Source organism: Equus przewalskii, chromosome 2, assembly GCF_037783145.1.
Source record: "Equus przewalskii isolate Varuska chromosome 2, EquPr2, whole genome shotgun sequence".
NCBI lineage: Eukaryota > Metazoa > Chordata > Mammalia > Perissodactyla > Equidae > Equus > Equus przewalskii.
Window position 1 is genome coordinate 80,328,187 of NC_091832.1, and position 12,997 is coordinate 80,341,183.

Here is a 12,997-nt window from a genome sequence, read left to right on the forward strand (position 1 = left end):
TTTACCATTATCTATGCTCTTGTGATTATTTCCATCTATTGTATCTGTATGGTAGAAATACCATATAATGGTGTGCTACTGAACGTTTTCCAAATCTGCATTGTCATCATGTTGGTAATCTGAAAATGGCCATGCTGGGAGTATGTATATCACACAAATTGGCAAAGACTATAAATCAGGCCCTACCCCCACTTTCCAAAGTCAGTTTAGTTAAACATTAACTAGCACACTACTGGCTTATTAGGGTACCACAACCTCTGGTTCGCTCATGTACAGACTCCATCTCAATCGTTGTGCTAGCCCCATAAAATAGACTCAAATTAAAAAAAAAAAGTCGCTAAATATTTATAAAATAGAATCTTCTAGGGATCATTAAAAATGGCTTCCTTCTTGAACATAGATACCTTCTCTCTAAACAAGGAAGCGTCTTTTCTCATAGCAAACTGGGTCTGAGAAATTTTGAAATTCCCACAATTAGTGTTTTAAGGAAAGGCTTATGATGGGTTTTTATGTTTTGTTCTTTGTCTCTCACATCAAATACTTTCTTCTGTGAGTAGAGCCGTTGCCCTAAGGCAACATCAACTGGCCTCAAGAACAAACGAAAATGGACCAATTTGCTAGGCCTACCTCCAGGAAGTGATTAAGCAGGCCCGGAGCAACTCCGTGCAATACAAAGGCCAGATTCACTAACAAATGGTTTGGATGCCATTTGGGTCATTTCAGACATATGGAGTATCATTCAAGTTAATTAAAAGAATACCAAAATTGGATAGTGTGGAAAAAAATTAAGGCATGTGTGTAAAAGGCATTACACATATTAGTTTTGATTTTAAGTTTGTCTTGGAGTGCCTGCAAATACTCTAAATGCCTAAGCTGAACTGGAAAAACATATATACACAGGACATACATTATTTTTAACCTACTCCTCTTTAGATAGTTGGAAAAATAAGCCCTGAACTCCAGTTGGTGATGTGTACCATACTAATACCACTCCATCATGTTATAAAAAGTGCATAAATCAAGACAAAGGGCCATGTGCTTTACTCTTTGTAGTAGAAAGCCATCAAAAATTCAAAAGAAAGTAGTTTTTATGTCTAAGGGATTACTACCCAACTCTAAATTTTAACTTTTTTTTCTGCTATCCCCCCAGTACATAGTTGTATATTTTAGTTGTGGGTCCTTCTAGTTGTGGTATGTGAAACACTGCCTCAACATGGCCTAATGAGCGGTGCCACGTCCACACCCAGGATCCTAACAGGTGAAACCCTTGGGGCCCTGAAGCGGAGTGCGCGAACTTCACCACTCCACCACAGGGCCGGTCCCCTCAACTCTAAATTTTAGGAACAACAACTTTCTGTATTTTTTCTGTGGGAAATTTGCAAATATGATGCAGTATACTGAGAATCAATGACATTTTCCACTAAATGTTGAAAAACAGTAAAGCAGCCATTAGGGTTTTAAAGGTCATTTCCAAGCATTTATGTGTGGGTGTATGTGTATAATAGAGCCTTCAAAGGTACCCTTAGTTCTTAATATTTATTTGACTGAAACTAAAAAATGTTATCATGTCATGATGGCTTTGATCTCTAAAAAATTATCTGTAAACCTAATGTAGGTGGATGGCTATCGTCCTGTTTTTGATGGATCAAAAAGAGTGAAAAACACCTACTCTTTACACTTTATTTAAAATTAGTAAAATGATAAACACAGTTATAGGTAAATGACAATTCAGTACATTTAGTTGGATCATATAAAAATTTACATATTCACAAGCACACAGATCCTTCACCAACAACGAATATTTCAGTCTATGTAGTCAAAGTCTTCTGGAATTCCAAAATTTTTATCAATTTTATTTTCTTCGAAACCAAATTTTCTTTTGGCCCAAGATTTTATGGCAAATATGTTATCTATAAAGAAAATTGAGACATATTTTTGAGAATTGAAAACCATAAAACATTTCAAATATAATGATATTCTTTTCACTTCTGTTACTTTCAAGAATAAGGGCAATTAATTTCAGGAGAAAATACTTATGAGTATGTTAAATAAATAGATATATTAAAAATTTAGTAGATTAGTTGTCACTGAAGAATACCTTTCTTAAGAACAATGTAAAGACGGGGAAAGGCTGCGGGTGCCTCTTCCACATTTCCACAGCAGAGGCCAGGATTCTGTTACCTCAGGAATTAGAGTTGCTCCTGTTTCCAAAGGGAACACATTCCCTCCGGACCCTCTCCCCTCCCCCACAGAGAGTAATGGCTTCCAGACAACCGGGCCAGCGTGAGAGAGGAGGGGTGAGGCGGAGGGAAAGGGGTTTTCCTCTCTTAAGACTAAGATGGAAACAGATGTAACCTCAGTGTCCTCTAGGGGGAATTTAAAATGAATTTTACCAATGAAAGAAGTGTTAGATCTACTTAAAGGAATTTATCCCAAGGAAATAAAATAAATTGTGTACAAAGATTTATGGTCAAATCTTTATCCCAGTGTGAGAAAAGAAAAAACTAAAAGCAACCCCAATGTCTCATTACCTGGCAGGGTGTCTATGCGCAGGCAGTGAGGGACAGGGGGCAACAGCAACATGCTCATAGTGGCTGCACGTGGGGAGCAGGAATGATGGCCAGCTCTCTTTTTTTAATTTTACACCTTTTCTTTAATGTAATATATACCACCTTTATAATGAATTTTTATTATAAATATAGAAAAAGAATGGTAAAAAGTTTTCTGGTTCAGAGTATTCTATAAAATTTTCAGTACTGTATTAGTAATGATAAGGAAGTGTTAAAATAGATTTTTTTGGAGTGTTATGGGCTGAATTGTGTCACTTCCCCTAACTTCGTATGTTGTAGTCCCAACCCCCCAGTATCTCAGAATGTGACTGTATTTGCAAAGTGGGTCTTTAAAAAGGTGATTAAGTTAAAACGAGCCCATGGGATGGGCCCTAATCCAATCTGGCTGGTGTCCTCCTAGGAAAAGGAAACGTGGACACACTGAGACGCCAGGGGCACGCACAGGAAAGACCAAGTGAGGACACAATGAGGAGGTGGCCATCTACAAGACAAGGAGTGAGACACCTAAGAAGAAACCAAACCTGCCGACACCTTGATTTTGGACTTCCAGCCTCCAGAACTGTGAGAAAATTAACTTCTGCTGTTTAAGCCACCCAGCCTGAAGTACTTTGTTACGGTATCCTTAGCAAATTAATATATGGAGTTTGATCACATTTAAAAATATTGCTTTCGGAAGTCTAATTCCAAGTATCAAATAATGATAATTAAACGTTTGGAATGAAGTTCATTTCTAAGGTGAATACTACTACACCAAACAGAATAATGTGTCTTTACTTTTTGTAACAATTTAAAACAAATCTCTACTTTTCATAAGAACCTAAGAGAGCATACTAATAGCATGAGGTACTCCAGAATGATTTGTTTAGTTTTACTAGTGTCTGCACAACCCGTACATTCTTGTCAATCACAGCCAAACACTTACAGAGGATAGAGAGCCCACTGCTACCTAAGACAGGTATTACATGCATTACACGTATTCCAAAACATAAAGAGCCTGTGCCTTCAAGCTGACACAAGAATAGAGAGAGAAAAATCAGTTTCTTACTAATCAATTCCAAAGTGATATGTATGTTAGAGATGAAGTATTATGTGTACGTCTTCCAGAATGGGCTCACAGAGTACAGAAAGATTTGCAGGAAATTCGAGAACAGATGCAACACTGTAGGGAGACTGGAGGAATGGACTTCAAACTCGGATCAGAAGAGAGGAAAACGAGGCGCCTTAGTAAGGCTATAGCCTTTGCAGGAAGGAATTTCTGGCTCACACGAGGGCAAGAAACCATTTTATTATAAACTCTCAAAGATTAAAAACAAACAAAAGAACAAACAAAAGCCTCTTCACAACAACGCTTAATGGACCAATTCAAAAAGACTATTTAAACATGTCCTTGGGCCACTGGATGTCTGCTTCAAGACAATGTTACCCATAATCTTGATAGTTCATTGCCTGTCAAATAATTTTCCCATTATATGGAAATTTTTATAAATGGATAAAAAGTAAGTTTTTTTCTTTGTAAAAGAGATAACCTTAAGACTGGTAGAATTCCTGTTAATTTATATGGAGGCATCCCTGAGATATACATAGGAATAGGAGGGGCAACATCATAGTCAGGAGTCCGTGTTAGGACCTCACAACATTTATCTCCCCTCACTCATTAAGATGCCTCCTATACAAAGTCATAAAAACTTCACTATCTTAATTAAGCAAGGTTTTATATGATATAATTTAAGTCACATTTAAAGTGTATTTAATATCACGAAACATTTAGATGTCATATTTATACCCTAAGGTAATCTCACATTCTACAAAACTGAAATACTGAATTACTGAACAGTGAATATTCTCAACTCTAGATACATTTCAGGACTTTTTTAAGTACAAAGAAACCAAACTTTAATAATTACATAACAACTTCTAGTTATAAGTATTCCTGATGTTTTCTTTTTGTTTGTTTTGAAGTCAGGGAGGTTTTCTGAGATGTAATTTAACTCCATGATCTTTTCATAACACTTTGATGCTGGAAGGAGCAAACTGTAACCTCATGGGAACAGGGTTCTTAACAGCTATTTCTGCTGTTCTAAAAATATCTTCCTTCATGATTTTTAAAGTTTCAGGTTCTTTCTCAGCTAAAAATACAGGGGGGAAAAAGTTGTTCAAATTTTTTTTATATAATAATTTTGGAAGTTTATGATCAACTGGAAAACAGGAAAGGATTTTTGAAGAGGAGAAAGGGAAAAGGGGAGTATTTGTTTACCTGTGTGACTAATGTTGTGCTGAGGGCTTACCAACTGCCTTCTTTAATCCTCCCCAAATCTGAGGTAGATATTACCCACATGGAACAGATGAGGAAGCAGGTTCAGAGAAGTTCAACAAGTCACACAGCAAATAAGGAGCACAACCTGGATTCCCTTGAAAGTCAAGTTCTTGGCACCACAGACACAGGCTGCCTGTTCCTAAGTTTGCTGAGCTGCTTGCTGACAACTATTGAGGAAAATCACTTTGTGACTCGTCTTATTTTTAACCTAAAAATCCGCTTGCTTTTTTTCTCATCCAAAATTCTGTATTTCTCAAACCCTTACAATATCACTGTATTTATTATTTATTTATACTTTATTGGACACATATTTTATTATTCTCTTTTCTTTAATGTTAGTTTGCTGATTTTACCATCCTCTGATCTTATCACTAAAGCATCACATTACTTAGGAAATAACTTTTTAATAAATAAGATTGTAATTTTATTTGAACCAAAGGCCAATTACACTGATTTTATCAATCTACTTAATTCTGAAATGGACAAGGAAAAACGATTCTTAAACTTCTTGTGAAATGCAGAGGCCTGGCATGGAGTCAGGGGAACCTGGCTCAAATCTCTGTTCCTCCAGTGACTAATCACCTTCGACTTTAGGCAGTCACTTCAAGTTTTCTGCATCTCTGCGTCAATGCAATCTTACTCGTACTCTCCCACAGAAACAGAAGGATGAGTAATACATGTGAAGGCATTATAGACTTGCCAGGATGGAAAATTTCAATTACCATTATTTTATAACAAAATACTGGAAAAACATCAGTGTAATTTTAGGACCAGTTTTAACAATACCAATTACATTTGTATATAATTCACAGGAATCATTATTTATTAACTTTATTTTAAACTTTAAGACATAGATAAAGCCTTATTAATTCCCATTTCTTAGAATATGTCTGGTCTAGACCTGAGGGTGTATCCATTGGTAAACAAACTGATGAAGCATTTACATGAAAGCAAGTATACAGAGAAGATGGTATCATGCAGTGGGTAAGAGCTTGGATTCTGCAGTAAGAAAAGCAGGCGGCCATGGGCTCCTGATGGCCTTAGTTTCATCTCTAAAATTAAGGATAATAGTCCTATCTACCTCACAAGATGGCTGTGGAGATAAAATGAGAATGCACCACAGACACTCTACGATTCCTGGCTTATAGTCAGCCCTCAACAAATGTTAGCTATTATTATTATTGGCAAGAAGACAAATCTTTAGGATTCCACGAAACTCTTAAAGTTGTATCTTGCATTTATGTATATGAAGGTTAAGTGATTAGCCCAAGTGACTTATCTGGGAAAAGTTACACAAAAGTTAAAACTGGAAGCAATCATTGGTTTTACAAAAATATCTTATACTTTACAAAATGACTCATAATAAGATTTTTAAAAATAACCTTAAGCAACTGAAATGATTTAATATATAAAAACTTGATTAATACATACATTTCCAGAATGTCTTTTCTTGAATAAAACTATGTACAATAGCTTCTGCATTTCACATGATAGCAAGTATGGAAGAAGTTTCACTATAGTTTACTAAAGCTATTATAATACATACCAGTCCATCTGTTAGCAGCTTCTTTGGCTACTTTATTTGCCTGACCTGGAAAAAAAAAACGTACACACACACATAATCATCTTCATCTAACTAGAGACTCACTTTTTTTATATGAGCCAAAGGTTATACAAATAAAATGGCTGTGAGAAACAGTTGATATAATGACATACTGTATCTCACGAACCTGCTCAGCTTTCCAAGGAAATTTTAGATGGGTGCAGTTATATTAGTCATGAATAGAAAGTCAGTGGAACAATTTCCTTTTCCTAAATGACCATTATTATTGTACTTTCTTCTTTAAAGACAACATGGAAGTTTAAGCAAAATGTGTTTCTCAATTTGCAATACCAAAAGAGGATAAAATAACTTAAGTTTAATGGTAAAATAATTTAAGTTTATACACATATATTAGACTACAATAAACCTGACCTTAAAAAAATTTTAATGGTCATTATGGTAGCCCTGTAGGAGGAAATATTTACTTTATATTTAATTATACATCTTGCTATTAAGTGTATCTGTACTTATGTTTTTCAAGTTACTCTACACAGCACACAGCAATGCCATGATCAAGTGGGCATAAATAGTATTTATAATGATGGCATTTATTTATTGAAAGATAATTTATATACCACAGAAGTCACCATATTAAAGTGTATAATTTAGTGGTTTTTAGTGTATTCACAAGGTTGTACGACCGTCACCACTACCTAATTTCAGAACATTCTCATCACCCAAAAGGCAATCCCATACCCATCACGAAGTTACTCTACAGTCCGCTACGCTCCAGCTCTGGAGACCACTTATTCCTGCCAGTCTCTATGGATCTCCCTATTCGGACATTTCATAGAAACGAGATCATACAATATATGTCTGGATTCTTTCACTTAGCACAGTGTTTTCAAGGTTCATCCACATTACAGCATGTATCAATACCTCGTTATTTTTTTACTGCCAAATAATATTCCATCGTATAGAAATACCACATTTTGTCTAGCCGTTCGTCAACTGATGGACATTTGGGTTGTTGCTGCTAATATAAATAACTTAATAATTTTTGTGTGAATGCATTTTCAATTCTTTTGGATACATACCCAGGAGTGGAATTGCTGGTTCAAATGGTAACTCTATACATAACATTTTGGGCAATGGATAAATTCTTTTCCAAAGTAGCTGCATCACTTTGACAGTCCCACCAGCAATCTAAGAGTTCCAATTTCTCCACATCCTTACCAACAAGTATTTTCCACTCTTTTTATTACAGTCACATGTCACTTGATGGGTATATGTTTTGAGAAATGCGTCATTAGGCGATTTTGTCGTTGTGCAAACACTAGAGTGTACTTACACAAACTTAGATGGTATAGTCTACTACACACCTAGGTTATATGGTACTAATCTTATGAGACCAGTTCATCATTGACCAAAAATGTCATTATGCATCACATGATTGCAAAGCTATCCTAATGGGTATGAAGTGGTATCTCATTGTGGTTTTGATTCACATTTCCCCAACGATAATGTTGTTGAGAATCTTTTCATATGCTTATTGGCCATTTGTATATTTTTGTTAAAAAGATGTCTATTCAAATCCTTTGCCAATGTTTAAATTATTTTTTTAATTGTTGAGTTGTAAGAGGTTTTTTTAAAATATGTGTTTGGATATCGGACACTTAGATACAGGACTTGCAAACATTTCTCCCATTCTGTGGGCTTTCTTTTCACTTTCTTGACAATGTACTTTGACACACAAAAGTTGTTAATTTGACAAAGTTGAATTTATCTACTTTTTCTTTCGTTGCTAAGCTTTTGTTGAACTTTTGTTGTCACATCCAAGAAATTGTTGCCTAATTCAAGAATACAGAATATACACCTGTTTTCTTTTAGTTTTATGGTTTTAGCTCTAACAGTTAGGTGTTTCATCTTTTTGAGTTACTTTTTGTATATGATGTGAGATGGGAGTCCAGGCTGATTCTTTTGCATGTGGATAACCACTTGCGCCTAGCACCACTAGTTGAAAACACTATTCTTTCCTGACTGAATGGTTTTGGCACCCTCGTTGAAAATCAATTGGGTTTACTTCTAGACTCTCAATTCTAATCCATTAACCTATATGTCTATGCTTATACTAGTACCACACTGTCTAGATTACTGTAGCTTTGTAGTAAGTTTTTTTTGAGGAAGATTAGCCCTGAGCTAACATCTGCTGTCAATCCTCCTCTTTTTGCTGAGGAAGACTGGCCCTGAGCTAACATCCATGCCCATCTTCCTCCACTTTATATGTGGGACGCCTGCCACAGCATGGCTTGCCAAGCGGTGCCATGCCCGCCCCCAGGATCCCAACCGACGAACCATGGGACGCCGAAGTGGAATATGCGCACTTAACCGCTGCGACACGGGGCTGGCCCCTGTAGTAAGTTTTGAACTTGGGAAATTTGAATCTCCCAACTTCATTGTTCTTTTTCAAGATTCTTTTGGCTATTCTGGGTCCCTTGCCTTTTCATATGAATTTTAGGATCAACTTACCAATTTCTGCGAAAAAAACAGTTTGTGAGTTTTGATGTTTTACATGGAATCTGTAGATTAATTTGGGGAGTATTTCCATCTTAACAATATTAAATCTTTCAAACCATGAACAAAGGATGTCTTTCCATTTACATGTCTTTAATTTCATTCAACGTTTTGTAGTTTTCAGTATGTCTTACACTTTAATTTTATTCTTAAGTGTTATATTAATTTTAATGCTACAGTAAATGGATTTTTTCCTTAATTTCATTTTCAGATTGTTCATTGTTAGTATATAAAATACAAGTGATTTTTGTATATTGATTTTGGTGCTCTTCATCCTGCTGATCTCACGTATTAGCTCTGTTTGTTTGTTTGTGTGTGTGTGTGTGTATTGTTTAGGGCCATCTATCTACCTATATAAATAAGATCATGTCAACTGCAAATAGAGATAGTTTTACTCTTTCCTTGTCAATATGGATGCCTTTTATTTTTCTTTCTTGCCTAACTGCCCTGGCTTGGACTTCCAGTACACTGCTGAATAGAAGTGGTGAGAGTAGACATCCTCGGGGAAAGGACACAGCCTTCTGCCATTCAATATGATGTTAGCTGTGAATTTTTTGTAGATGCCCTTTTAGTAGATTGAAGAAGTTCACTTTAATTCCTAGTTTCTTGACTGTTTTTATCATGAAAAGCTGTTGGATTTTGTCAAGTATCTTTTCTTTGTCTATTGAGACAATCATGTGGGGTTCACCCTATTATTAGTCTATAAATATGCTGTATTAGATTGATTGATTTTTATATGTTCAACCATCCTTGCACCTCTGGGAATAACGTCACTTAGACAAGATGTAGAATACTCTTTATATATAACTGCTGGATTTGACTTGCTAGTATTTTGTTGAGAATTTTTGCGTCTATATTCACAAGCAATATTTATCTATAGTTTTCTTATGATGTCTTTGTCTGGTTTTGGTATCAGGTAATACTGACCTCAAAGTATGAGTCAGAAAGTGTTCCTTCTTTTTATAATTTCTTTTTCTTTGAAAAGTTAATTCTTCTTTAACCTGGTAGAATTCACTAGTGTAGACTGGGCTTTTCATTGTGAGTAGTTTTTTAATCTCTGAATTTTGTTTTTTTTTTTGAGGAAGATTAGCCCTGACCTAACATCTGCCGGTCCTCCTCTTTTCGCTGAGAAAGATTGGCCCTGAGCTAACATCCATGCCCATCTTCCTCTACTTTATATGTGGGATGCCTACCACGGCCTGGCAAGCGGTGCCATGTCCACCCCTGGGATTTGAACCAGCGAACCCCAGGCCGCCACGCGGAATGTGCGCACTTAACCACTGCACCACTGGGCCGGCCTCTCTAACTGAATCTCTTTACACTTTACACGTCTATTTCAATAGTATATTTCTGTTTGAGACATTATTGGTAGTTTGTATCTTTCTAGGAATTTGCTCATTTATTTCATTTAGCTTATCAAACTTATTCGCATACAACTGCTGAAAGCATTCCTTTATACTCCTTTTTATTTCTATAAGGTTGATGATGATGTTCCTCTTTCACTCTTGATTTTAGTAATTTGAATCTTCCTTTTTTCTTGGTCAGTCCAGCTAAAGGTGTGTCAACTTTGTTGATTCGCTTAAAGAACCAACTTTTGGTCTTAGTGATTTTCACTTGTTTTTCGGTTCTCTATTTCTCTTATTTCTGCTCTACTCTCTATATTTCCTTCCTTCTACTTGCTTTGAGTTTAGTCTGCTCTTCTTTTTCTAGTTTCTTAAGGTGGAAGGCTAGGTTATTGATTCAAGAGCTTGCCATTTTTTTAACACAGGTGTTAAAATGTTAATAAATTTCCCACCGAGCAATGGCTTCAGAGCATCCCATAAGCTTTTGTATGTTTTCGTTTTCATGTATCTCACAGTATTTTCTAATTCCCCTTGTGATTTTCTTTGAGTCATCCTTATTTAGAAGCGTGTTGATTAATTTAAACATGTGTGAATTTCTCAAATTTCTTTTAGTTCTCTCTCATAACATTCCACTGTCATCAGAAAACATACTTTGTGTTATTTCAATCCATTTAAATTTATTGAGACTTGTTTAGGCTTAACATATGGTCTGTCCTAAAGAATATTTCACGTGCATTTGAGAAAAACGTGTATTCTGCTGTTGATCGGTGGAGCGTTCTATAAACGTGTTAGGTTTAGCTGGTTTATCGCATTGTTTAAGTCTCATAATTCCTTATGTTCTATCTCGTTGTTTTATTCATTACTCAAAACGGAGTACTGAAATCTTTAACTATCTTGTTGAATTTGTTTGGTTTTTTGCTTTATGTATTTTTGTTCTCTTTTGTTAAGTGTATATATGTTTATAACTGTTATATCTTTTTGAATGGTTGACCCCTTTATCACCACAATTATCAACTGTACTTCTTTGTCTCTGGTAACAATTTTTGTCTTGAAGTCTATTTTCTCTGGTATTGGTTTAGCCAATCTAGCTTGCTTTTAGTTATCGTTTTCATAGAATATCTTTTTCCAGCCTTTACTTTCACCATATTTGTGTCTGTGAGTCAAATGTCAGTTTTATTAAGACAACATATAGTTGGGCTATGTGTTTTTATCTATTCTGACAAGCTCTGCTTTCTAATTGGACAGCTTAATCCATTTACATTTAATGTAATTACTGATAAAGTAGGCTTTTCATCTGCCATTTGCTATTTGTTTTCCACACGTCATATAAATTTCTGTTAATTCCTCCACAATTGCCTTATTTTGTATTCAATGGATATTTTTTAGTGTATCACTTTAATTCACTTCTTTTACCAAATATTTTTGGGCGATTTTCTTAGTGGTTGCCCTGGGGATTAGTGTTAACATCTTAATTTATAACAACCTAGTTTGGATTAATACAAACTTAATTTCAATTGTATACAAAAATTTTGCTCCTATATAGCTTCATTCCTCTCCTCACTTTTTTTCACAAATTACACTTTATACATTGTGTGCCTAATAATATAGGCTTATCATTATTGCTTTATGCTGCTGTATTTTAAATCAGATAGGAGAACATAAGGAGATACAAACAAAAAATACATATATACTATCCTTTAGATTTACCTACGTAATAACCTTTACCAGTGTGCTTTATTTCTTCAAGTTGATTAAATTACTGTCTAGTGTCCTTTCACTTCAGTGAGAAGGACTCCTATATATTTTTTTCTTTTTTTTTTCCTGAGGAAGATTAGCCCTGAGCTAACATCTGCCAATCCTCCTTTTTTTTCCCCCTGAGGAAGAGTGGCCCTGAGCTAACATCTGTGCCCATCTCCCTCTACTTTCTATGTGGGACGCCTACCACAGCATGGTGTGCCATGAGGTCCCATGTCCGCACCCAGGATCCGAACCAGTGAACCCCAGGCCGCCGAAGCGGAACATGCACACTTAACCACTGCACCACTAGGCCGGCCCCTCCTATATTTTTTTTAGGGCAGGTCTGCTAACGATAAACTCTTTCAGTTGAGGTTTACTTGGGAATCTTACTTTGTCCTTCACTTTTGAAGGAAAATGTTTCTGGATATAAAATTCTTAGTTGATGGTTTTTTCTTTCAGCACTTTGAAAATGTCTTCCCAATGCCTTTGGTTCTATGGCTTCTAATAAGAAACAAGTTGTTAATCTGACTGAAGATCTCTCATCCATGATGAGTCACTTCCTCCTTGTTGTGTTCAAGATTCTCTGTTTATTTTATGATAATTCGATTATGATGAGTCTACATGGAGATCTCTTTGAGGTTGTCCTAATTGGAGTTTGTTAAACTTTTTGGATGTGTAGATTAATGTTTTTCATCAAATTTGGGAAGTTTTCAGCTCTTATTCCTTCAAATGTTCATTCAGCCCTTTCTCTGCTCTCCTCCTGGGACTTCCCTTATGTATGTTGGCACACTTGATGCTGTACCACAGGTCTCTGAGATTGCTGATGTTTCTTCATTCTTTTTTCTTTCTGCTCCTCAGACTAGATTATCTCAGTTGAACTATCTTCAAGTCAGTGATTCTTTCTTTTGCCAGCTCC

General features: G+C 35.7%; 1 protein-coding gene across 2 annotated transcripts in view; it reads right to left on the reverse strand.

Annotated features, from left to right (window-relative positions):
* Positions 1 to 1,666: 1,666 nt before the first annotated feature.
* The window catches only part of MND1 (meiotic nuclear divisions 1), a 64,659-nt gene continuing 53,328 nt past the window's right edge, over positions 1,667 to 12,997 (reverse strand). For both annotated transcript variants that reach the window (XM_008527946.2, XM_070608851.1), the window contains 2 exons: positions 6,431 to 6,475; positions 1,667 to 1,910 (listed from right to left, as the gene is read on the reverse strand). In XM_008527946.2, the coding sequence (XP_008526168.1) occupies positions 1,804 to 1,910; positions 6,431 to 6,475 (152 nt within the window). In that variant the 3' untranslated portion in view covers positions 1,667 to 1,803. The remainder of the gene's footprint in view (positions 1,911 to 6,430; positions 6,476 to 12,997) is intronic.